This window comes from Stegostoma tigrinum, chromosome 7 (genome assembly GCF_030684315.1).
Source record: "Stegostoma tigrinum isolate sSteTig4 chromosome 7, sSteTig4.hap1, whole genome shotgun sequence".
Lineage (NCBI taxonomy): Eukaryota > Metazoa > Chordata > Chondrichthyes > Orectolobiformes > Stegostomatidae > Stegostoma > Stegostoma tigrinum.
The window spans coordinates 5,460,320-5,488,033 of NC_081360.1; the positions used below are offsets into that span (position 1 = coordinate 5,460,320).

General features: G+C 44.8%; 1 protein-coding gene across 1 annotated transcript in view; it reads right to left on the bottom strand.

The window, feature by feature from the left end:
• Window positions 1-23,955, bottom strand: part of acadl (acyl-CoA dehydrogenase long chain) — an 85,977-nt gene extending 62,022 nt beyond the window's left edge. Inside the window, exons 1-5 of the mRNA XM_059647641.1 lie at window positions 23,767-23,955; window positions 16,409-16,456; window positions 8,989-9,067; window positions 6,138-6,189; window positions 4,825-5,001 (exon numbers count right to left, since the gene is read on the bottom strand). Of these exons, the coding sequence (XP_059503624.1) occupies window positions 4,825-5,001; window positions 6,138-6,189; window positions 8,989-9,067; window positions 16,409-16,456; window positions 23,767-23,955 (545 nt within the window). The remainder of the gene's footprint in view (window positions 1-4,824; window positions 5,002-6,137; window positions 6,190-8,988; window positions 9,068-16,408; window positions 16,457-23,766) is intronic.
• Between the last annotated feature and the right edge of the window lie 3,759 nt (window positions 23,956-27,714).

Here is a 27,714-nt window from a genome sequence, read left to right on the forward strand (position 1 = left end):
ACTGGTTGGGCCTGCAAGACAGAAAGAAGCGGAGGGCCTCTAGGCCATCTGCATGGGGAATGCAGGTACGTAGGGACTGGACGTCCATGGTAAAGATGAGGTGTCGGGGACCAGGGAATTGGACATTTTGGAGGACGTCGGGGCATGGGTAGGGAGTTCCTGGGCCAAAGGGGGAGAAAATGGAGTCCAGATAATTAAGACCATAAGACATAGGAGTTGGCCATTCACCCCATCAAGTCCACTCTGCCAGTTAATCATGGCTGGTGGGCATTTCAACTCCATTTCCCTGCACTCTCCCCGTAGCCCTTAATTCCTTGCGAGATCAAGAATTTATCAATCTCTGCCTTGAAGACATTTAACGTCCTGGCCTCCACTGCGCTCCATAGCAATGAATTCCACAGGCCCACCACTCTGGCTGAACAAATGTCTCCTCATTTCCATTTTAAATTTACCCCCTCTAATTCTAAGGCCGTGTCCACGGGTCCTAGTCTCCCCGCCTAACGGAAACACCTTCCCAGTGTCCACCCTTTCTAAGCCATACATTATCTTGTAAGTTTCTATTAGATCTCCCCTCAACCTTCTAAACTCTAATGAATACAATCCCAGGATCCTCAGCCATTCATCATACTTTAAACCCACCATTCCAGGGATCATCCATGTGAATCTCTGCTGGACATGCTCCAGCGCCAGTATGTCCTTCCTGAGGTGTAGGGCCCAAAATTGGACACAGTATTCTAATTGGGGCCTAACCAGAGCTTCATAAAGTCTCAGAAGCACATCACTGCTTTTATATTCCAACCCTCTTGAGATAAACAACAACATTACATTCGCTTTCTTGATCACAGTCTCTACCTACAAGTTAACCTTGAGAGAATCCTGGACCAACACTCCCAGATCCCTTTGTACTTCTGCTTTCCGAATTTTCTCTCAGTTTAGAAAGTAGTCCATGCCTGTATTCTTCTTTCCAAAGTGCAAAACCTCGCATTTGCTCATGTTGAATTTCATCTGCATTTCCTGGGCCACTCTCCTAAACCGTCTAAATCTTTCTGCAGCCTCCCCACCTCCTCAGTACTACCTGTCTGTCCACCTATCTTCATATCAGCCGCAAACTTCGCCAGAATGCCCCCAGTCCCTTCATCCAGATCATTAATATATAAAGTGAACAGCTGTGGCCCCAAAATTGAACCCTGCAGGACACCACTTGTCACCGGTTGCGATTCCGAAAAAGTGCCTTTTATCCCAAGTCTCTGCATTCTGTCAGACAGCCAATCCTCAATCCAAGCCAGTAGCTCACCTCAAACACCATGGGCCCTCATCTTACTCAGCAGCCTCCCGTGAGGCACCTTATCAAAGGCCTTTTGGAAGTCTGGATAGAACATAGAACATAGAACATAGAACATAGAACAGTACAGCACAGAACAGGCCCTTCAGCCCACAATGTTGTGCCGACCATTGATCCTCATGGATGCACCCTCAAATTTCTGTGACCATATGCATGTCCAGCAGTCTCTTAAATGACCCCAATGACCTTGCTTCCACAACTGCTGCTGGCAACGCATTCCATGCTCTCACAACTCTCTGCGTAAAGAACCTGCCTCTGACATCCCCTCTATACTTTCCACCAACCAGCTTAAAACTATGACCCCTCGTGCTAGCCTTTTCTGCCCTGGGAAATAGTCTCTGGCTATCGACTCTATCTATGCCTCTCATTATCTTGTATACCTCAATTAGGTCCCCTCTCCTCCTCCTTTTCTCCAATGAAAAGAGACCGAGCTCAGTCAACCTCTCTTCATAAGATAAGCCCTCCAGTCCAGGCAGCATCCTGGTAAACCTCCTCTGAACCCTCTCCAAAGCATCCACATCTTTCCTATAATAGGGCGCCCAGAACTGGACGCAGTATTCCAAGTGCGGTCTAACCAAAGTTTTATAGAGCTGCAACAAGATCTCACGACTCTTAAACTCAATCCCCCTGTTAATGAAAGCCAAAACACCATATGCTTTCTTAACAACCCTGTCCACTTGGGTGGCCATAGATAACATCCACTGGGTTTCCCTGGTCTAACCTACTTGTCACCTCTTCAAAGAATTCTAACAGGTTTGTCTGCAAGACCTCCCCTTACTAAATCCATGCTGACTTGTTCTAACCTGACCCTGCACTTCCAAGAACTTAGAAATCTCATCCTTAACAATGGATTCTAGAATTTTACCCATGCCCCCTAGGTTAGGCTAATCAGCCCATAATTTTCCATCTTTTGTCTTGATCCTTCCTTAACCAAGGGGGTTACAACAGCAATTTTCCAATCATCTGTGACTTTCCCAGACTCCAGTGACTTTTGAAAGATCACAACCAAAGCCTCCTATTTCCTCAGCCACGTCCCTCAGAACTCTAGAATGTAGCCCATCGGGGCCAGGAGATTTATCAATTTTTAGACTTTTAGCTTTTCTAACACTTTCTCTTTTGTAATGCCTACCATACTCAACTCTGCCCCCGACTCTCCTTAATTGTTGGGTTACCACTCATGTCTTTCATTATGAAGACTGACACAAAGTACTTATTAAGCTATTTCCTTATCTCCCATCACTAGCTTTCCAGCATCAATTTGGAGCGGCCCAATGTCTACTTTTGCCTCTCGTTTGTTTATTATGCATTGAAACAGTTCAGTGGAGCAGGAGCGGGCAGAGACAATGGGTCAACCAGGGCAATCAGGTTTGTGAATTTTGGGAAGGAGATAGAAGCGGGCAGTGCGGGGTTGGTGAACAATGAGGGTGGAGGCTGTGGGTAGGAGGTCACCTGAGGTAATGAGGTTGTGGATGGTCTGGGAAATGATGGTTTCGTGGTCAGGGTCAGGGTCAGGATCAAGGGAGCGGTAGGTGGCGGTGTCGGAGAGTTGGTGCCTTGCCTCAGCAATGTAGAGGTCAGTGCACCATACTACAACGGTGTCTCCCCTGTCCGCAGGTTTTACGGGGAGGTCGGGATTGGAGTGGAGGGAGAGCACGGCGTGACATCAATTGCCTCAACCTCTCCACACCTCTCACCCACAGAACGTGCAGCCCTCTGCTCCAACCCCAACTCAACATCTGCAGCTCCCAGTTGCAAACCATTTCAACTCCCCCTCCCATTCCTCAGACAACATGTCCAACCTGGGCCTCCTGCAGTGCCACAATGATGCCACCCAAAGGTTGCAGCAACAGCACCTCATATTCCTCTTGGGAACCCTGCAGCCCAATGATATCAATGTGGACTTCACAAGCATCAAAATCTCCCCTCCACCTTCTACATCCCAAAGCCAGCCCAGCTTGTTCCCACCTCCCTAACCAGTCCTCCCTCTCACCTATCCCCTCCTCCCACCTCAAGCCCCACCTCCACCTCCTACCTACTAACCTCATCCTGCCGCCTTGACATGTCCATCCTCCCTGGATTGACCTATTTCCTTCCTAACTCCCCACCTATACTCACCTTTACTGGCATCATCCCTGCCTCTCTGACCTATATTCTCCTCTATCCATCTTCTATCCACCTCCCCCTCTCTCCCTATTTAATCCAGAACCCCCTTCCCCTCCCCCATTCCTGAAGAAGGGTCTAAGCCCAAAACATCAGCCTTCCTGGCTTGCTGTGTTCATCCAGCTCTACACCTTGTTACTTTTTATCACCTACGGATGACTGTTTAGTTTTGGTCTCCTTATTTGAAAACATATAGTTGGTTTAAAAAGTTCAGAAAAAGATTAATTTAATTCTTCATCTCAGGAATGAATTTACCTTAGTGAATGGGTTAGGCTTATATTCATTGAAAGATGAGAGTTGATAATGTTGGAATTTAGAAGAATCAAGCAGCCTGTCTGACTTGGATGGTGTTGAGCTTAGGTTCTGGAGTTGCACTCATTAAGCATTTGGAGTGAGATCCATCACTCTTGATAGTGCTTTTTTTTGTATGCCTACTACAGATCCTGGCAAACTCTCCAGTATGCCTCCCTGAACCAGGGTTTGATTCTTAATTTGATGGTACTGGTAGTGAGGGAGGCCTCGGCCTGAATTAGATTAAAATTGTATGCCACAATTTGAACATTCCAGATGGTCCACAGCTCTTTATAGACGTGGACTACTAGATATGTTGAGTCTATCCCAATGAGCATGGTATTTGTGTTACACAAGAAGATAGATGATGCCAGAACAGAAGTTGCTGGAAAAGGTCAGGAGGTCTGACAGCATCTGCAAAGGAAAAAAAGTCAGAGTTAACGTTTTGGGTCCAGTGACCCTTCCCAAGATGATTAACTGGTGGGACAGTCTTCCCAACTTTGATGTTAGTAAACAGAACTTTGCTGAAATGACTAGGCAGGGTGTGTGAGCTATGTTTCTCCTGATGCCTAGGTCCATTTCATCTTCGTCTGATTCTTTCAATCTGTGATGGTTTAGTACAAGTGGGTAGCTTGCTTGGTTATTTCAGATGGCAGTTAACAGTCATCTACATTATTATGGATCTGGAGTCACTGTAGGCCAGAGTAAGACAATAGATTTCCTCCCCTGAATGGCCTTCATGAAGCAGATCGGGTTTTGCAAAATTCCCTTGGTTTCATTATTCACAGGCTAGCATTTTATTAGTTGTTTGAATTTAAATTGGATAAGCTCAAGTCACTAACGACTTTATGAACCATCAGTCAATCCATAATAGTTTGTGTTTGAAAAAGTACTACCTCAAATCATTTGAAAATCCAGTACATGTCATAATTTGGCACATCTGCAGTAGGTAAGAATAGCAGCTAGGAAATTACAATTAACCTTATTGTATCATTTGTAATAATTTATCAAAACTTCGCAAGGTTGCTTACTGTGTATGATATGGAAGCACTTCTGCTTCAAAGAATCTTCTCATGCTTTGTCTGAATATGTCATGCTCTTCAGAAAAGATGCGACGAGTGCCAATTTCCATCAGATTCTTGGTGAAGGAAGGTTCTGGGCGAAAAACCTTGTGGGTTTCATCACATTTGGTTTGTGTACTCAGCGGTCTAAGAAGAAAAGCAGAGGGGTAGGATAAGAATTCAAGTATTTACTAAGATAGAACTGTTAAAAAGAAAGGATCGAGGAATGCTCGGGTCATCACGTCTATCCAGGTTCTCCTCATGAATTATTCACTTAGTGCCATACCCCCACACCTCTTTGCTGGTAACCCTGCATTCTGCCTTTTCTGATTTAGATTTTGCTCTTTCAACAGACAACTCAATTCTGCAATTTAATGCCCATTCCTAATAATCTAATTCCTTTTTTAATGACTTGATTGAACCCTTTTCCACCACACTAAGACTTGAACCACTTGTTGCATGAAGATAGTTTTCCTCCTGTCATTTTGATTGGCTGAATAGGCGCTTCCTTTGAAGTGACCTCAATCTACAGTTTTTATTAATAATGAAATATTAAGTCAAGTTTGAAGTGATTAGCTGATGACAAGTTTGAATTTTGAAAACTTCAGGATTGTGAAGGGATACCATTGTTTAGGAGTCTAGTGGAAAACCACAGTCATTGTAATGTCTTCAAACATTCATAGAATATGGTCGATTTAAAAAAAAGCTGGACTGAAACATCACAGCAATGACTTTCTCACAGAGCACCAAGCCTTCAAGGTGAGGGTAACACAGCCTCTGCCAATTATATCAACTACCCGGAATCCTGACCAACATCTCAACAGAACAACATGCGTGTGGTATTATGTAGCTAGTGACAGGAGGCCACAGCTCAGAACTTTCAAAGCAGTGGAAATTGATGGCAAGGGGCAGGAATTGGGCTGGAAATAGACTCAGTAGCTGACAGAAGGGGAGGCAGGATGATGAGGGAAGGGTCTGAAGAAAATTCAGAGGCTTTAACTCAGCACAAATGATTTCAATAGACACTTATAATCGGCTGAAAGAGCCATCCTGGTCTCTTTAGGAATTTTAAAATTGAACTTTAGTGCTAAGTCCCCGAGTTAGGATCCTGTATCTGACAAGATTGCCATCACTGCCATCCTATTCAGCTCAGATTGAGCTGTAAATTCACTAAGCAGTACAAACTCATTATCACCACATGATCCGAGGAAACAAAGGCTTAGGAAAAAGAATAACAGCTAAAACAACCCTCAAAAACTGATAAGACAAAAGAAAACTCATACCTTGCTTTACTGTCACACTGATCTACACCTTTCACGCTGAACACAGGATTGTCTACAGGGTTAATGAGAGGACGAAGATACACGACATCTCTGTCAAGTAAAACCCTTCCAAGTGACCAAGAAAAAGACAGACAACTACCTGTTGCAAAGCTAAAAAGAACTTAACATTCTAATAAAAAATTAAAATCCCTGCCTGAATTATTGAAAGGAGAAGCTGTTTAAGTATAGGATCCAATCATAAAAAAATCTTAAAAGCATTTGAGAAAGCAGAGTCAATGTTTCGAATCCAACAACCTTTCAGCTGACGAAGGATCACTGGACCTGAAATATTGACTCTGCTTTCTCTTCACAGATGTTGCCAGGCCTAGAGTTTCTCCAGCAATTTCTATTTTTGTTTCAGATTTCCAGCATCTTCAATTTTTGGTTTTATCTTATTAAAGGTATTTAAAGCTGAAACTCCAAGGTCATATGTCAGCGACACTGAAAATGTTACGTATTGAGTTAGAACAGAGTCCACGTTTGACATGCAGCTGAGCTAGTCAGCAGATAAGACCATCAAGGTCACTGTGCAGCAAGCCAACTACAACAATATCACAAACAGCAATGTCACAAGCAGTAACACACTATTAGCAAGATTAAGTAAGACTTACTATAGCCGGGGAACACGGTTAAAACAGTGAGCCAAATGGCCACGAGGTGATTTATGCTAAATCTGAAAGGAGGAGGCACAGTAACCCACCACCTAGACGATACTGCAAAATAATATTTTCTATAAAAACAAGCCATAAAATACACTTAAAAAGGTGCTAAGACTGAGGTTGGATGGCTGCACCACCTCCTTTCGAGTCCCAATTCACTGGTAGTCACAACAAAATTCAGATGTAATAAATATGGTTAATTATGTAGAACTCAGATTGAATTAAGTGCCGTAGTAAAAAAATGTCAAGCAGGTTCTTTTTTAAAATGAACAAATAACTGAATTATTATCAAAAATAACTGTCAGCTTGGATTGCATAAATATTTATCCTTTAGGAAAAAAAAACTCAAATTGGGGCAGGTGATGTTTTTCTAAGGTATTCCAATGAATAACTCCATCCAAGCTCTCTGTTCCTCGCAGGCGCAAAACCGTTCCTGTTGCATTCAGTGACCTTTCTTGGGCAAAGCTCCTTCATTTATAATAAAAAGCAAAAGAACTGCAAAATGCCGTTAATCAGAGACAAAAATAGAAATTGCTGGAAAAGCTCAGCAGGTCTGACAGCATCTGTAGAGAGAAACAGAGTTAACATGTCAGACCCTTCTGGAAGGGTCACTTGATCAGAAATATTGAGCTGATGTTTCGGGTCGTGACCCTTCCACAAAACAGCCGAGTGCTGACATGTTAACTCTGTGGAGGAATGGAATTGTGGGAGATATAGCAGTTTGGATTGGAAATTGGCTTGCTGAAAGAAGACACAGGGTGGTAGTTGATGGGAAATGTTCATCCTGGAGACCAGTTACTCGTGGTGTACCACAAGGGTCGGTGTTGGGTCCACTGCTGTTTGTCATTTTTATAAATGACCTGGATGAGGGTGTAGAAGGATGGGTTAGTAAATTTGCAGATGACACTAAGGTCAGTGGAGTTGTAGATAGTGACAAAGGATGTTGTAGGTTACAGAGAGACATAGATAAACTGCAGAGCTGGGCTGAGAGGTGGCAAATGGAGTTTAATGCAGGCAAGTGTGAGGTGATGCACTTTGATAGGAGTAACCAGAAGGCAAAGTACAGGGCTAATGGTAAGATTCTTAGTAGTGTAGATGAGTAGAGAGATCTTGGTGTCTATGTACACAGATCCTTGAAAGTTGCCACCCAGGTTGACAGGGCTGTTAAGAAGGCATACAGTGTTTCAGCTTTTATTAATAGAGGGATCGAGTTCCGGAAACAAGAGGTTATGCTACAGCTGTACAAAACTCTGGTGCGGCCGCACTTGGAATATTGTGTACAGTTCTGGTCACCGCATTATAAGAAGGATGTGGAAGCTTTGTAAAGGGTGCAGAGGAGATTTACTCGGATGCTGCCTGGTATGGACAGAAGGTCTTACGAGGAAAGGCTGAGGGACTTGAGGCTGTTTTCGTTAGAGAGAAGGTGGTTGAGAGGTGACTTAATTGAAACATATAAAATAATCAGAGGGTTAGATAGGGTGGATAGGGAGAGCCTTTTTCCTAGGATGGTGACGGCGAGCACGAGGGGGCACAGCTTTAAATTGAGGGGTGAAAGATAAAGGACAGATGTCAGAGGTAGTTTCTTTACTCAGAGTAGTAAGGGAATGGAACGCTTTGCCTGCAACGGTAGTAGATTCACCAACTTTAGGTACATTTAAGTCGTCATTGGACAAGGAAATGGACGTACATGGAATAGTGTAGGTTAGATGGGCTTCAGATTGGTATGACAGGTCGGCACAACATCGAGGGCCGAAGGGCCTGTACTGTGCTGTAATGTTCTATGTTCTAGGGATAGTAGAAACTGCAGATGCCAGAGAATCAAAGATAACAAGGTGTAGAGCTGGATGAACACAGCAGGTCAAACAGCATCAGAGGAGCAGGAAGGCTGACATTTCGGGCCTAGACCCTTTTCTGAAGAAGGGTCTAGACCCAAAACGTCACCCTTCCTACTCCTCTGATGCTGCTTGGCCTCCTGTGTTCATCCAGGTGTACACCTTGTTGTCTCCAATTTCTAGGGACCTGGGTTCAAATCCTACTACAGTAGATGGTTGAATTTGAATTCAATATAAGAAATTCTAGAAATCATTGCCAATTCTCAGAAAAAACAATCGGTTCACTGATGTCGTTCAGGGAAGGAAATCAGTCATACTTACCTGGAAGTTCCTGAGAAGTGTGGTTGACTCTCAACTGCCCTCCGAAATGGCGCAACAAGCCACTCGGTTGTATGAAACTCTACAACGTCGCAAAGAAATGTGACCAGAAGATCAGCTGGCATCAACTTAGGCACCAGAAAAGACATTGGCAGAAACAGCTCCGTTGACCCTCCAAAGTCGTCCTTACTAACATATGGAGGCTAGTTCCAAAATTGGGGCAGCTGTCTCACAGACTAGTCAAGCAATAGCCCGACAGTCACACTCACAGAATCATACTTTACAGACAATGTCCCAGTCACCACCATCACCATTCCTGGTATGTCCTAGCCCACCAGCAAGGCAGAGGTGGCAGCACAGTGGCATACAGTCAGGAGGGAGTTGCCCTCAGAGTCCTCAACATTAACTCTGGACTGCAAGAAGTCTTTTAGATCCAGGTTAAACACGGGCAGGAAATCTCCTGTTGTTTACTATATATCAGTGTCTCTCAGCTGATGAATCAGTATTTTTCCATATTGGGGAAACCCTACAGGGAGCACAGAGGGTGGTAAGGGCACAAAATGTATACTTGTCTGGGGGATTTCAATATCTACCAAGACTGGCGAGGCAGCAGTACCACAGATAAAGCCGGTTGGGCCCTAAAGGACATACTGCTGAACTGGGACTGCAGCAGGTGCTGAGGGAATCCAGAAGAGGGAAAAAACATACTTGACCTCATCCTTACCAATCTGCCTGCTGCACATTCATCTATCCATAACGGTTTTAGGAAGAGCAACCACCACGCAGTCCTGTGGAAACAAAGTCCCACCTTCACACTGAGAATAAACTCAATCATGTTGTTTGGACTCTCACCATATTAAACGGCACAAACTTCAAACAGATCCAGTAACTCAAGAGTGGACAGCAATGAGGCACTGTGGGCCATCAGCAGCAAAACTGTGCTCCAGCACAACCTGTAACCTCATGGTCCAGCATATCCTGCACTCAACCATTACTATCAGGCCAGGGAATCAATCCTGGTTCAATGGAGAGTGCAGGAAGACATGTCAGGAGCAGCATCAGGCAATCCTGATGACGAGCTATCAACTTGATAAAGCTACTGAACAGGACTACTTGCAGGCCAAACAGCGTAAGCAGCTAATGATAGATAAATGAGAGCTAAGCAATTCCACAACCAATGAATCAAATCTACGCTCTGCAGTCATGTCACTTCCAGTCATGAATGGTGGTGGACAGCTAAACAACTAACTGGAGGTGGCTCCATGTATATTCCTATCCTCAATGATGCAAGAGCACATCAGTGCAAAAGACGAGGCTGAAGCTTTTGCGGAAACCTTCAACTAGGAATGCTGAATGGATGATGCATCTCGGCCTCCTTCAGTGGTCCTCAGCATTACAGATACCAGTCTTCAGACAATTCAATTCACTCCACTGATTCGACTCTGGGTCAAATTCTGGTATGTATCTTGCACTGGCTGACCTCAATCTGAGTAACAACTGTGCTAGACAACTGGCCTTGAGAAGAAATAAGGGGAGAACCTGCTTATAAGAAGAACTGAATACACAATGGGTTAATAATTTTGCTTCATACAGACTAGAGGAACACACTTCGTTCAACAAACGTGCCAACCAACCATATCACAGCAAAAGATAACACCCCTAGAGCAGATGGATACCCGGCTAAAACTGAAACAAACTAAAGCAACAGAAAATTAATTACATGGTCCAGTTACGCTTTCTATAGTTTGCTCTGAACATCGGAGTCATGGTACATAATGCTGGGAACACATGGTAAGCGAACTGTGACAGGAATTCCAATTCTGGTTTTCCTTATTTTCTCCCACATATAATTTGAACACTTACATATTAACGAGACTGTAAACAGTGTGTGAAGAGGAAGGAGTTGAGGTCAAGCATGGGTCACTGAACTAACAAAGTTATTGCTATAGAAGTAGTTAAGTTCAAATAGGTACAGGTATTTCCATGGTAATTAGGCATTCATAATGCAAACTTTAGGCTATGTAATCACAGTTGCTAAATTTACAAACTTGATGTGCCTACAAAACAGCAAGAGGGATTCAGATTTATCAGTTACATAACTGGTACCTGAGATTCTTGCCAGCATATTAAGAAGATTGAAACTTTTCATTTTGCAACGTCTTCACAATATGCACAGACCATTTTGATACACTCAAACTGTAGAATTAGAAACACGGAACATTAGAACATAGAACGTAGAACAGTAAAGCACAGAACAGGCCCTTCAGCCCACAATGTTGTGCCGACCATTGATCCTCATGTATGCACCCTCAAATTTCTGTGACCATATACATGTCCAGCAGTCTCTTAAATGACCCCAATGACCTTGCTTCCACAACTGCTGCTGGCAACGCATTCCATGCTCTCACAACTCTCTGCGTAAAGAACCTGCCTCTGACATCCCCTCTATACTTTCCACCAGCCAGCTTAAAACTATAACCCCTCGTGCTAGCCATTTCTGCCCTGGGAAATAGTCTCTGGCTATCAACTCTATCTATGCTTCTCATTATCTTGTATACCTCAATTAGGTCCCCTCTCCTCCTCCTTTTCTCCAATGAAAAGAGACCGAGCTCAGTCAACCTCTCTTCATAAGATAAGCCCTCCAGTCCAGGCAGCATCCTGGTAAACCTCCTCTGAACCCTCTCCAAAGCATCCACATCTTTCCTATAATAGGGCGCCCAGAACTGGATGCAGTATTCCAAGTGCAGTCTAACCAAAGTTTTATAGAGCTGCAACAAGATCTCACGAATCTTAAACTCAATCCCCCTGTTAATGAAAGCCAAAACACCATATGCTTTCTTAACAACCCTGTCCACTTGGGTGGCCATTTTAAGGGATCTATGTATCTGCACACCAAGATCCCTCTGTTCCTCCACGCTGCCAAGAATCCTATCCTTAATCCTGTACTCAGCTTTCAAATTCGACCTTCCAAAATGCATCACCTCGCATTTATCCAGGTTGAACTCCATCTGCCACCTCTCAGCCCGTCTCTGCATCCTGTCAATGTCCCGCTGCAGCCTACAACAGCCCTCTACACTGTCAACGACACCTCTGACCTTTGTGTTGTCTGCAAACTTGCTGACCCATCCTTCAATCCCCTCATCCAAGTCATTAATAAAAATTACAAACAGTAGAGGCCCAAGGACAGAGCCCTGTGGAACCCCACTCACCACTGACTTCCAGGCAGAATATTTTCCTTCTACTACCACTCGCTGTCTTCTGTTGGCCAGCCAATTCTGTATCCAAGCAGCTAAGTTCCCCTGTATCCCATTCCTCCTGACCTTCTGAATGAGCCTACCATGGGGAACCTTATCAAATGCCTTACTGAAGTCCATATACACCACATCCACCGCTCGACCCTCATCAACTTTTCTAGTCACATCCTCAAAAAACTCGATAAGGTTTGTAAGGCATGACCTACCCCTCACAAAGCCGTGTTGACTGTATTTGATCAAGCCATGCTCTTCCAGATGGTCATAAATCTTATCCCTCAGAATCCTTTCTAACACCTTGCAGACGACAGACGTGAGACTTACCGGTCTATAATTGCCGGGGATTTCCCTATTTCCTTTCTTGAAGAGAGGAATTACATTTGCCTCTCTCCAGTCCTCAGGTACGACTCCAGTGGAGAGCGAGGATGCAAAGATCTTCGCAAGTGGCGAAGCAATTGCATTTCTCGCTTCCCAAAGCAGCCGAGGACAAATCTGGTCCGGGCCTGGCGACTTGTCAATCTTAATGTTTGACAAAATTTTCAGCACATCAGCTTCGTCTATCTCTATCCATTCCAGCATGCACACCTGCTCTTCAAAGGTTTCATTCACTACAAAGTTCGTTTCTTTCGTAAAGACAGAAGCAAAAAACTCATTTAGGGCTTCCCCTACCTCCTCAGGCTCCACACACAAGTTCCCTATGCTATCCCTGATCGGCCCTACTCTTTCTTTGATCATTCTCTTATTCCTCACGTAAGTGTAAAATGCCTTTGTGTTTTCCCGGATTCCTTCTGCCAAGCCTTTCTCGTGCCCCCTCCTGGCTCTCCTCAGACCATTTTTGAGCTCCTTCCTTGCCTGCATGTAATCCTCTCTAGCTGAACTTGACCCTAGCTTCCTCCACCTTATGTAAGCTACCTTCTTCCTTTTCACAAGAAGCTCCACCGCTCTCGTCATCCAAGGTTCCTTTATCTTACCCCTTCTTGCCTGTCTCAGAGAGACATATTTACTCATCACTCCCAACAACTGTTCCTTAAACAGTCTCCACATGTCTATAGTTCCCTTACCATGGAACAACTGCTCCCAGTCCATGCTTCCTAACTCATGTCTAATCGCATCATAGTTTCCTCTTCCCCAATTAAATATCCTCCCATTTTGCCTAATCCTCTCCTTCTCCATAGCTATGTAGAATGTGAGGCAGTTATGGTCACTATCACCAAAATGCTCTCCCACCACAAGATCTGATACCTGCCCCGGCTCGTTTCCGAGCACCAAGTCTAGAATGGCCTCTCCCCTCGTCGGCCTGTCAACGTACTGCGTTAGGAAACCCTCCTGAACACACCTTACAAAAACAGCTCCATTCAAATCTTCTGCATTATTTCTTAAAAAATTCTTAAGGGTTCACAAAATTATGAATTATAGGATATGTTCAAAAAATAATGTCATAGCCAATGTCCCCTCACCAGAATGCTTGGTATCTGCTCCAGCTAGAAATATATTGTTCCCACAGTTCCTCCATACTCTTTACACTGTCCACTTCAATGATATTACCTTACAACTTGGCTCTTTATATAGCAATTGCACATCCCTAGGACATCCAGTGAATCCCGTTTGAATAGAGGCAGTTGTGTAGTTGTAAACTTCTGACAGACTGTGCTCCTTATTCGCCACTCCCCTTTTCTTTAAACTTATAGGTGTTGGGGTTAAAACCCTTCTTGCAATTTAGGTTGGTCCATTTTGTCAACTTCCTTCATCATCATTGCTTATGAGGGGATTTATGTTGAGCACAACAGCCACAGAAAACTGCTTTCATGATCTCAATTTATACAAGCTTCAACCACTTACACAATCGCTTGCTCCACACAAGGCAGGAATCAGACTTATGCATCGACAGTCATTCATTGTGATTTAGAAATAAAGTTTAGTTTAGAGTTGCTTACTGTTTGAAAACTCAAACCAAAAACATTTAGGTTTACGTTTCTTAAAAGAAACCATTTCTTCCACTTCTGTCAAACTGTAGGGTCTGATGCCCCATAGTATAAATTAGCAGCATCAGCGGGTCAAACTCATCCACACGTCTAATGTTGAACAATGATGTGACTGGTGACACCTTCAACAGCTCAAAAGGCCTCGAATTAAGTAATAACTGGATATTATTTCAAAAATATTGTATAAAGGCTTGAGTTTCCAGATATGATTTGGACATGCAAACATGGTGCCATAATGGTAATGTCACTGGACTAACAATCCTTGGGCCCAGCCTACTGCTCAAAGGACACTGGTTCAAATTCCACAATAGCACCTCCGGAATTTAAATTCAATTAATGAACCTGTAATTGAAAACTAGTCCTAGTAATGGGGACCGTAGCAACTATCATTAGTTATTGTTTTAAAAATCTGATTCACTGATGACTTTTATACAAGGAAACAACTCCTTACACGGTCAGGCCTACATGTGACTCCAGATACACAGCAATGTTATTGACTCTTATTGCCCTCAGATTAAGGGCAATTAGAGATGGGCAGCAAATGTTATGATCCAATTTTTTCCTTTTGGTTTTCATGGGAATACAGATTAAAATATCTAAGTTTGCCAATGACACCAAATGTGGCACGAGAAATAGGAGCAACAGTAGGCTATTCAGCTCAAGTCTGCCCTAGAATTCAGCAAGATCATGGCTGATCAGTGCCAGACCTCAACTCCTTTATTGTGCCTGCTCAGTGCAGTAGTCAACTCTGACATTTCAAAAACATAATCGACCTACCAAAAAAATTTAGTGATCTAGCCTCCACAACTCTGAATTGGACAGTTCCAGACATTTACTTTTCTCTCGGAAGAGAAAGCCCTTTACATCTCAGTTTTAAATGAGTGTCCATTATCTTGTAACTATGTCCCTGAGCTCAAGATTTCCATTCGTGGAAAAGTCTTCAACACCTACCCTGTCAAGTCCCCTCAAAATCTTGTACATTTCAATAAGGTCACCACTCTTCTTTTAAAAGAAATTCACTAGGCTGTTTCTTAGGATGAAGGAGCTGAATTTTCAAGAACGGTGGAACAGGTTCGACCTTTATTCATTAGAATTAGAAGAAAACTGTCTCCAATGCCAGTATATCCTGTTTTTAAATACATGGAGCAAAAAAGAGTACATAGTACTCCAGATGTGGCCTCAACAACAGTTCAAACAATCGTAACATAGCTTTCTTGTGTTTTAAACTCTGACCTCAAACACAAAGGGTGATTTATCCACCTTCAGACCCTTCAGCTTCCACAGCACCTTCTCCTTAGCGATGGCCACTAGTCTCACATCTGCTCCAACTCCCTGGTATGCTGGTGGACTCCACTGAAAACTGATGCAAAGTACCTAAACAGTGCCTCCACCATTTTTTCGCTCAGCATTACTACTTCTCCAGCCTCGTTTTCCAGTGGTTAATGTCCACCCTTGCCTCTCTTTTACTTTTTTTTCTTATATTTAAATAAATCCTCGCAGCCTTCTTTTATATTACTAGCTAGATTGTTCACATTTCGTCTTCTCACCTCTTATTGCTTTTTCAGTTACCTCTGCTGGTTTCAAAGGTTTCCCAATATTCATGATGTGGAGTTGCTGATGTTGGACTGGGGTGGATGAGATCATAAGTCACAACACCTGGTTTATATCCAACAAGTTTACTTGAAATCACAAGCTGTCAAAGCACTGCCCCTTCATCAGGTGAAATGATCATCAGTTGAAATAATCTTCACCACAGTTTTTCCTCATGCTGTCCCCAACTTCACTGGTCAGCCATGGCTGCCTCATCCTCAACTTAAATTTCTTCTTCTGCCTTGGGATGAATTTCTACTGAGCCTCTCAAATTCCCCCAAGAAACTCCTAATATTGTTGCTCCAACATCTTCCCTGCAAGGCTGCCCTTCCAATCAAGTCTGGCCAGCTCCTTCCTGATTCCAGTTTCTCCATCTCAAACTACAGGATAAATGCTATCATATAACAGTTACTGCCCCCTAAGGGTTTCTTCATCTCAAGCTCTCTAATCAGGTCTGCCTCATTAGGATTGAGGAGGGAGAAAGGAAATAGGTGACCAAAAGGCAGAGAAAAAGCAGGAAGGCAGTGCAGGTGTCCCCTGCGGTCATCTCCCTCCAAAACAGGTATACCATTTTGGATACTGTTGGGGGAGATGGCTCACCAGGGGGAGGCAGCGGTATCCAGGTTCATGGCACCGTGGCTGGCTCTGCTGTATAAACAGGGGGGAAAAGAGTGGAAGGGCTATAGTCATTGGGGATTCAGTTGTAAGGGGAGTAGAAGGCAGTTCTGTGGTCGAAAACAAGACTCCCAAATGATATGTTGCCTCCCAAATGCACGGGTCAGAGATGTCTCAGATTGGCTGCAGAACATTACGAAGGGGGAGGGCAGACAGCCAGTTGTCGTGATGCACATAGGCACCAATGATACAGGTAGAAAACGGGATGAGGTCCTGCAAGCAGAATTTAGGGAGTTTGGAACCAAGTTTAAAAAGTAGGACCTCAAAAAGTAGTAATCTCAGGATTGCTACCAGTGCCACATGCTAGTCAGAGCAGAAATGAAAGAACAGCCAGGATGAATGCATGGCTTAAGAGATGGTACAGGAGGGAGGGCTTCAGATTTTTGGGACATTGGAGCCGGTTCTGGGGAAGGTGAGACTATTCCAAATTGGACAGTCTACACCTGGGCCGGGTTGGAACAAATGTTCTTGGGGGGTGCTTTTGCTCATGCTGTGGGGGAGGGTTTAAACTAATGTGGCAGGGGATGGGAACCAAATATTGGACAGAAAGGAGGTAGTAACTAAAGCCTGTAGGGAACTAAATAATGGAGTCAGCATGACTAAAGGGCATAGTAGTCAGGGAGCAGATGATGAACACAAAGGGACAGGTGTTCTGAGGTGCACTTGGAATACTGCGTCCAGTTCTGGGCGCCCTATTATAGGAAAGATGTGGATGCTTTGGAGAGGGTTCAGAGGAGGTTTACCAGGATGCTGCCTGGACTGGAGGGCTTATCTTATGAAGAGAGGTTGACTGAGCTCGGTCTCTTTTCATTGGAGAAAAGGAGGAGGAGAGGGGACCTAATTGAGGTATACAAGATAATGAGAGGCATAGATAGAGTCGATAGCCAGAGACTATTTCCCAGGGCAGAAATGGCTAGCACGAGGGGTCATAGTTTTAAGCTGGTTGGTGGAAAGTATAGAGGGGATGTCAGAGGCAGGTTCTTTACGCAGAGAGTTGTGAGAGCATGGAATGCGTTGCCAGCAGCAGTTGTGGAAGCAAGGTCATTGGGGTCATTTAAGAGACTGCTGGACATGCATATGGTCACAGAAATTTGAGGGTGCATCCATGAGGATCAATGGTCGGCACAACATTGTGGGCTGAAGGGCCTGTTCTGTGCTGTACTGTTCTATGTTCTATGTTCTATGTTCTAATGCGAGAAGTGGTTAGGTGTGGCATGTGAGCTTAGGGCAGGGATCGGTATCTGGGAGTATGATGTCATTGCTATTACTGAGACGTAGTTGAGGGAAGGTCAAGATTGGCAACTAATTGTCCCAGGATATCGATGCTTCAGGCGGGATAGTGAGGGAGGTAAAAGGGGTGGAGGAGTTCCAATACTGGTCAAAGATGATATCACAGCTGTAATGAAGGAGGGCATTATGGAGGACTCAAGCAGTGAGGCAATATGGGTAGAACTCAGAAATAGGAAGGGGGCAGTAACAATGTTGGGGCTGTACTACAGGCCTCCCAACAGCAAGCGTGAAATAGAGGTACAAATATGTAAACAAATTATGGAAAGGTGGAGGAGCAACAGGGTGGTGATGGGAGATTTTAACTTTCCCAGCATTGACTGGGATTCAGTGTTAGGGGTCAAGATGGAGCAGAATTCATAAGGAGCATCCAGGAGGGTTTTCTAGAGCAGTATGTATGTAGTCCAACTCAGGAAGGGGCCATAGTGGACCTGGTGTTGGGGAATGAGCCCAGCCAGGTGGTTGAAATTACAGTAGGGAACTACTTTGGAAATAGTGACAATAATTCCATAAGTTTTACAAATACTCATGGACAAAGATGAGAGTGGTCCTAAAGGAAGAGTTTAAACGGGAAGGCCAACTATACCAAATTTCGGCAGGATCTGGGGAATGTAGATTTGGAGAAACTGTCTGAAGGTAAATCCACATTTGATATGAGGGAGGCTTCTAAAGAGAGGTTGATTAGCGTGCAGGAGAGATGTTTCTGTGAAAATGAGGGATAGAAATGGCAAGATTAGGGAAACATGGATGACAGGTGAAATTATGGAGACTAACTAAGAGGAAAAAGGAAGCATACACAAGGTCTAGGTGACTGAAGACAGATGAAGCTTTGGAAGAATATCAGGAACGTAGGGTGAATCTGAAACGAGGAATTAAGAGGGGACATGAGATATTGTTAGCAAACATGGTGAAGGTAAATCCCAAAGCCTTTTATTCATATATAAAGAGCAAGTGGGTAACTAGAGGAAGGATTGGCCCACTTAAGGACAACGAAGGAAAGTTATGCGTTGACTCAGAAAATGGGTGACATTCTTAACGAGTACTTTGCATCAGTATTCACCAAGAAGAGGGACATGACGGATGTTGAGGTTAGGGATAGATGTTTGCTTACTCTAGGTCAAGTTGGCATAAGAAGGGAGGAATTAAGAACATAGAGCATAGAACATTACAGCACAGAACAGGCCCTTCGGCCCTCGATGTTGCGCCAGCCTGTGAATTCATCTAAGCCCATCCCCCGACACTATCCCATCATCATCCATCTGCTTACCCAAGGGCTGTTTAAATGCTCATAATGTGGCTGAGTTAACTACATTGGCAGGCAGGGCGTCCCATGCCCTCACCACTCTCTGAGTAAAGAACCTGCCTCTAACATCTGTCTTAAATCTATCACCTCTCAATCTGCAGCTATGTTCCCTCATACAAGCTGACGTCATCATCCTCGGAAAAAGACTCTCACTGTCCACCCTATCCAATCCTCTGATCATCTTGTATGTCCCTATTAAATCCCCTCTTAGCCTTCTTCTCTCCAATGAGAAAGTCCCTCAGTTGGAATTGTTGGGTATCCAAAAAGGCGTTAAGGTGAACAAGTCCCCAGGTCCGGATGGGATCTATCCCAGGTTCTCAGGGAAGCGAGAGAGGAAATAGCCGGGGTCTTAACAGATATCTTTGCAGCATCCTTAAACACAGCTGAGGTGCCGGAGGACTGGAGAATTGCTAATGTTGTCCCCTTGTTTAAGAAGGGTAGCAAGGATAATCCAGGTAATTATCAACGAGTGAGCCTGACTTCAGTGGTAGGAAAGCTGCTGGAGAAGATACTGAGGGACAGGATCTATTCCCATTTGGAAGAAAATGGGCTTATCAGTGATAGACAACATGGGTTTGTGCAGGGAAGGTCATCTCTTGTCAACTTAATAGAATTCTTTGAGGGATTGACAAAGTTGATTGATGAGGTCATATACATGGACTTCAGTAAGGCTTTTGATAAGGTTCCCCATTGCAGGCTGATGGAAAAAGTGAAGTCACATGGGGGCCAGGGTGTGCTAGCTAGATGGATAAAAAACTGGCGAGGCAACAGGAGACAGAGAGTAGTAGTGGAAGGGGATTTCTCAAATTGGAGACCTGTGACCAGCGGTGTTCCACAGGGATCTGTGCTGGGACCACTGTTGTTTGTGATATACTTAAATGGTTTGGAGGAACGTGTAAGTGGTCTGATTAGCAAGTTTGCAGATGACACTAAAATTGCTGGAGTAGCAGATAATGAAGGGGTTTGTCAGAGATTACAGCAGAATATAGATAGATTGGAGATAGATTGGAAAGTTGGGCAGATAAATGGCAGATGGAGTTCAATCCGGGCAAATGCGAGGTGATGCATTTTGGAAGATCACATTCAAGAGCAAACTATGGAAAAGTCCTGGGGAACATTGATGTTCAGACAGATCAGGATGTTCAGGTCCATTGTTCCCTGAAGGTGGCAACGCCGGTCAATAGGGTGGTCAAAAATAGACAATAGGTGCTGGAGTAGGCCATTCATTATCATCATGGCTGATCATCCACAATCAGTATCCTGTTCCTGCCTTATCCCCATAACCCTTGATTCCACTCTCTTTAAGAGCTCTATCTATCTCTTTCTTGAAACTATCCAGAGACTTGGCCTCCCACTGCCTCCTGGGGCAGAGCATTCCATGTATCCACCACTCTCTGGGTGAAGAAGTTTCTCCTCAACTCTGTTCTAAATGGCCTACCCCTTATTTTTAAACTGTGTTTTATGGTTCTGGACTCCCCCATCAACGGAAACATACTTCCTGCCTCCAGATTGTCCAATCCCTTAATAATCTCATACGTCTCAATCAGATCCCCTCTCATCCTTCTAAACTCGTGTATATAAGCCCAGTCGCTCCAATCTTTCAACATATGATAGTTCCCGCCATTCCGGGAATTGACCTTGTGAACCTACGCTGCACTCCCTCAACAGCCGGAATGTCCTTCCTCAAAATGTGGAGGCCAGAACTGCACACAATACTCCAGGTGCAGTCTCACCAGGGCCCTGTACAGTTGCAGAATGACCTCTTTGCTCCTATATGCAATTCCTCTTGTTATGAAGGCCAGCATTCCATTAGCTTTCTTCATTGCCTGCTGTACCTGCATACTTGCCTTCATTGACTGATGTACAAGAACTGCCAGATCTCGTTGAACTTCCCCTTTACCTAACGACTCCATTTAGATAGTAATCTGCCTTCCTGTTCTTGCCAAAGTGGATAACCACACATTTATCTACATTAAACTGCATCTGCCATGCATTCGTCCACTTACCTGGCCTGTCCAAGAGTCACCCTGTATTCTCATAACATCTTCCTCACATTTCACCCTGCCACCCAGCTTTGCGTCATCAGCAAATTTGCTAATATTACTTTTAATGCCTTCAACTGTATCATTAATATATATTGTAAATAGCTGCGGTCCCAGGACCAAACCTTGTGGAATGCCACTGGTCACTGCCTGCCATTCCGAAAGGGACCCGTTTATCACTACTCTTTGCTTCCTGTCAGCCAGCCAATTTTCAATCCAAGCCAGTATTTTGCCCCCAATACCATGTGCCCTAATTTTGCTCACTAATCTCCTATGTGGGACTTTATCAAAGGCTTTCTGAAAGTCCAGGTATACTACATCCACTGGCTCACCCTTACCCATCTTCATAGTTACATCCTCAAAAAATTCCAGAAGATTAGTCAAGCACAATTTCCCCTTTGTAAATCCATGCTGACTCTGACCTATCCTGTTACTGCTATCCAAATGATTCGTAATTTCATCTTTTATAATTGACTCCAGCATCTTTCCCACCACTGACATAAGGCTAACTGGTCTATAATACCCAGTTTTCTCTCTCTCCCTCCTTTCTTGAAACATGGGACAACATTAGCCACCCTCCAATCCGCAGGAACTGATCCTGAATCTATAGAACATTGGAAAATAATTTCCAATGCGTCCACGATTTCTAGAGCCACCTCCTTAAGTACCCTGGGATGCAGACCTTCAGGTCCCGGGGACTTATCAGCCTTCAGACCTAACAATCTATCCAACACCAATATAAATTCCCTTCAGTTCATTAATTACCCTAGGTCCTTCAGCCATTATAACATCTGAGAGATTGCTTGTGTCTTCCCTAGTGAAGACAGATCCAAAGTACCTACTCAACTCTTCTGCCATTTCCTTGTTCTCCATAATAAATTCACCCATTTCTGTCTTCAAGGGCCCAATTTTAGTCTTAACCATTTGTTTTCTTTTCACATACCTAAAAAAGCTTTTACTATCCTCCTTTATATTTTTGGCCAGCGTGCCTTCGTATCTCATTTTTTCCTCCACGTATTGCCTTTTCAGTTATCCGCTGTTGCTCTTTAAAGCTTTCCCAGTCCTCCGGCTTCCCGCTCATCTTTGCTACGTTATACTTCTTTTTTATCTTTATACAGTCCTTAACTTCCCTCGTCAGCCATGGCCGCCCCTGCCTCCCCTTGGGATCTTTCTTCCTCTTTGGAATGAACTGATCCTGCACCTTCTTGTATTATATCCAGAAACACCTGCCATCATTGTTCCACTGCCATCCCTGATAGGGTATTGAACCATTGAACTTCGGTCAGCTCCTCCCTCATAGCTCCATAGTGCCCTTCCACTGCAATACTCACATTTCCGATTCTCCCTTCTCCCTCTCAAATTGCAGATTAACACTGATCATATTATGGTTACTACCTCCTAATGGCTCCTTTACTTTGAGGTCCCTGATCAAATCCGGTTCATTGCACAACACCAGATCCAGAATTGCCTTCTCCCTGATCGGCTCCAGTCCCAGCTGTTCCAAGAATCTATCTTGGAGGCACTCCACAAACTCCCTTTCTTAGGGTCCAGTACCATCCTGATTTTCCCAATCTACCTGCATGTTGAAATCCCCCATTACAGCTGTAGTAATACCTTTGTGGCAGGCCAATTTCAACTCCTGATTCAACTTACACCCTACATCCAGACTACTGTTTGGGGCCTGTAGATAACTGCCATTATGGTCTTTCTACCCTTAGAATTTCTCAGCTCTATCCATACTGACTCTACATCTCCTGATTCTATGCCCCCCCTCACAAGGGACTGAACATCATTCCTCACCAACAGGGCCACCCCACCCCCTCTGCCCATCAGTCTGTCCTTTTGATAGTATGTATAGCCTTGAATATTCATTTCCCAGGTCCTGTCCACTTGAAGCCATGTCTCAGTTATCCCCACAACATCGTACCTGCCAATTTCCAACTGAGCCTCAAGCTCATCCACCTTATTTCTTATGCTTTGTGCACTCATAATATTTTTAATGTGTTACTCTCCTCACCCTTATCAATCCCTATTTCACCTGGCCACTCTGTATGAGTTTTCTGCTCGGTTGATTCTGTTGTCTTTCCTAACTTCTCTTATTTTCACTTTCCCTTTAACTTACTTCTTACATTTCCAGTATGTCCCCTCCCCACCACTACTTAGTTTAAACACACCTGCGCTGCAGTGGCAAACCTGCCTGCCAGAATGTTGGTACCCCACCTATTAAGGTGCAACCCGTCCCTCTTGTAAAATTTATCCTTACTGCAAAACATACCCCAAAATTTGAATCCTTGTTTTCTGCACCAGTTCCTCAGCCACACATTCAAGTCCGTTATCTCCCTGTTGCTACCCTCTCCAGCCCGAGGAACTGGAAGCAAACCGGAGATTACCACCCTGGAAGGCCTGTTTTTCAGCCTTCTTCTGAGTTCTATGAAGTCCCACTGCAGAATGTCCCTCCTTTTCTTTCTAAGATCATTTGTGACGACATGCACCACCACCTCTGGCTCTTCAGCTTCACCCTTGAGGATTCTCTGCACTCTGTCAGTGATGAAGTGGATCCTGGCACCTGGAAAGCAACACACCATCCTCAAATCCTGCCTGTTGCCGCTGAAACCCCTTTCTGTCCCTCACACTATGGAGTCCCCTATTACCACGGCTCTGCATGATGTCTGCCTCTTCAGCTCTGCCTCCACGCCAATTTTCGATTGGCAGACCTGTCCGCCTCTCGGACTGGCAGTGTCGTCTGTCTCGACGGTTTCCAAAAGATTCAACCTGTTCATGAGAGGTACTTCCCCCGGCGTGTCTTGTACTTGAATGATCTCTTCCTTCCTCATCGTCATCTCCCTTCTCTCTTCTGGTATCCTCGGTGTAATGACCTCGCTGAAGATCCTGTCCAGAAAATTCTCATTCTCTCGGATGAGCCTGAGGTCACCTAGCTCTTTCTTTAGTGCTGCAAGATGCTCCTTCAGAAGCTGAATGTGTTCACACTTTCCACAGCTATAGGAGCCAGAAGCATCATCAGTGTCCCTGACCTCCCACATCATGCACGAAACACACTGAATCAGTTTGGCAGTCATGTCCTTGACCCTCTTCACCCCGGCATAATCTCCTCACTCAGCCTCTTCACCAAGACTCCAGAGCCAAAGACGCACACTTCTCTCACCAGACACTTCCCTCAACTCCCTTTTTTCCTTGCTGCGAGTCTGTGGACTCTTAATTAGGTTAGAGGAGGAGGGTGGGAGGGAGACCCTACCGTGTCGGACCTGGGGCCTAGAACACACCTCCTTAAATAGCAGTCACCGACCTTCCCGACTGCCTGTGCTGCAACCTCACTTCTGCCCGGCACCCGCTACTCTCTGCTGCAAAAAGGCATACATCAGAGATAGTGGGAACTGCAGATGCTGGAGAATCTGAGATAACAACGTGTGGAGGTGGATCAGCACAGCAGGCCAAGCAGCATCTAGGGAGCACAAAAGCTGATGTTTCGGGCCTAGACCTTTCATCAGAAAAGGGGGACGGGGAGAGGATTCTGAAATAAATAGGGAGAGAGGGGGAGGCCAACCGAAGATGGGTAGAGGAGAAGATAGGTGGAGAGGAGAGTACAGGTGGGGAGGTAGGGAGGGGATAGGTCAGTCTGGGGAGGATGGACAGGTAAAGGGGGTCGGATGAGATTAGTAGGTAGGAAATGAAGGTACCACTACTGCATCAGAAACCCAGCCCAGCTCGTCCCCACCTCCCTAACCCGTTCTTCCTCTCACCTATCCCCTCCTCCCAACTCAAGCTGCACCTCCATTTCCTGCCTACTAACCTCATCCAGCCCCCTTGACCTGTCCGTCCTCCCCAGACTGACCTATTCCCTCCCTACCTCCCCCCCTACACTCTCCTCTCCACCTATCTTCTCCTCTATCCATCTTCGGTCCACCTCCCCCCCTCTCCCTATTTATTTCAGAATCCTCTCCCCATCCCCCTTTTCTGATGAAGGGTCTAGCCACGAAATGTCAGCTTTTGTGCTCCTAAGATGCTGCTGTGTTCATCCAGCTCCACACTTTGTTATAAGGCATACGGCATGCTTTCCTTCATCGGACAGGGTATTGAGTACAAGAGTTTGCAGGTCATGTTACAGTTGTATAAGACTTTGGTTCGGCCACATTTAGAGTACTGTGTACAGTTCTGGTCGCCACATTACCAAAAGGATGTGGATGCTTTGGAGAGGGTGCAGAGGAGGTTCACCAGGATGTTGTCTGGTATAAACGGTGCTAACTACGAAGAAAGGTTGAGTAGATTCGGATTATTTTCATTAGAAAGACGGAGATTGAGGGGGGACCTGTCTGAGGTCTACAAAATCATGAAGGGTATAGACAAAGTGGATAGCAAGAAGTTTTTTCCCCCTCCAGAGTGGGGAACTCAATTACTAGAGGTCATGAGTTCAAAGTGAGAGGAGGAAAGTTTAAGGGAGATATGCATGGAAAGTTCTTTATGCAGAGGGTGGTGGGTGCCTAGAACGCGTTGCCAGTAGAGGTGGTAGACGCGGACACGTTAGTGTCTTTTAAGATGTATCTGGGCAGGTACATGGATGGGCAGGGAGCCAAGGGATACAGACCCTTAGAAAATAGATGATAGGCTTAGACAGAGGATCTCAATTGGTGCAGGCTTGGAGGGCCGAAGGGCCTGTTCCTGCGCTTTAATTTTCTTTGTTTTTTATTTCAGGTCACTAAATGCAGATTTACCTTTTCCCTTGTGGGCTCTACTACAATCTATTCCAAACAAACACAATCTTGTAGACATTCTACAAATTCCTTTTCTTGAGATCCACTACCAAACTGATTTTTCCCAACACTTGCACACTGAAATCTCCCTTGATTGTTTTAATAATGCTTTCTTATATGCCTTTTCTATCTCCTGATATTTCTGCCCCACACATGACTACTGTCTTTTTTTGCATTGTGGTTCCTTAACTTTACCCACATAGGTGCTACACCTTCCAGTTCTACAATCCCTTCTTGCTATTGCATTAATTTTGTTTCATACTGACAAGACAATCCTGCCCACTCTGTCCATCTGTCTGTCCTTTCAATTTGGATAGTTAGTCCATAGTCCTGTTCCCATTGTAGCCACTTCTGTGATACACAGGAGATCCTCCTGGCCAATTTGTCTGTGCTACAAATTCATTTGCTTTGTTTTGTTTACTGCATGCATCTAAGTACAACATTCTCAGTACTAAGATACTTGTCTGCCTTCTCGTAGGTTGTCACCTTATCTGTTATACCTGAAGTTAGATTCCGACTTTCCATATTCTGCCCTAATACTTGTCCTCGAAACTTTAATAACCTCTACTCAGCTCTCCCACCTATTTGCTTTTTCCATAATTTTCCATGCAAATGACATTCCCCCGCACCTCCATTTAGTTTACAGTCTTTTATCCACAGGTACAATTGTTATTCACCAGAACTTTGGTCTCAGCATGATTCAGGTAGAGCCCCAAAACAGTACTAATGCCATACCACACGAATCCTAACCCATTTCTCTCACACCAATCTGTAATCTTGTTGACCCAGTGCCAAATTCCTCATTGGTTATGGCTGAGGTAGTAATCCAGAGATTATCACACTTTTGGTTCTGGTTTTTAAACTTCATCCCTAGCTCCAAATAATTCTCACTGCAGTACCTCTTTCTTCTTTCTGCCTATATTGGTGGTACCTAGATGGACCTCTTAAGGACTACAGTACACACCTCACACCTCTTTCCCACCATCCCATGTTTCCCCCGCCCATTCTTTCCCACCTGTCCCTCACAGCCCCAAGCACTCTAAGTCGCCTTTCCCTGTACAACACTCTCCTCTTTCTCTTTCCCTCTACTCCCGATCCCCTCTTTAACACCCGCCACTTTTCCCTTTTCTTCATCCCTCTCCCCATCCACCTACCACCATTTCCCCACTTGCCCCACCTTCACCCGCCCCCTGCGCCGCTTCTGGACTCTTCACCTTCCCCATTTACCCCACCTTACCTTGCCATCCTGTCCTCCTCGCGCTCACCACTCCCTGCACCCCATTCGACCCTGGCCCCACTGCCGGTTTCCCTCCTACCGCCATCGATCGGCCCCCGCCTCTTGAACACCCTTCACCCGGAGGTGGCAGCGAGACGTCTGACGCAGCGACGGGCCATTGCCTAAATACATCGCCCCGCGGGTTCCCTCACCTGGAGGAGCCGGCCCGGAATAGCCTCAAGCCCACCTTTCTCAACGGTTTGCAACAGAATAACCGCACAACGATCATAGAACATAGAACATAGAACATAGAACAGTACAGCACAGAACAGGCCCTTCAGCCCACAATGTTGTGCCGACCATTGATCCTCATGGATGCACCCTCAAATTTCTGTGACCATATGCATGTCCAGCAGTCTCTTAAATGACCCCAATGACCTTGCTTCCACAACTGCTGCTGGCAACGCATTCCATGCTCTCACAACTCTCTGCGTAAAGAACCTGCCTCTGACATCCCCTCTATACTTTCCACCAACCAGCTTAAAACTATGACCCCTCGTGCTAGCCATTTCTGCCCTGGGAAATAGTCTCTGGCTATCGACTCTATCTATGCCTCT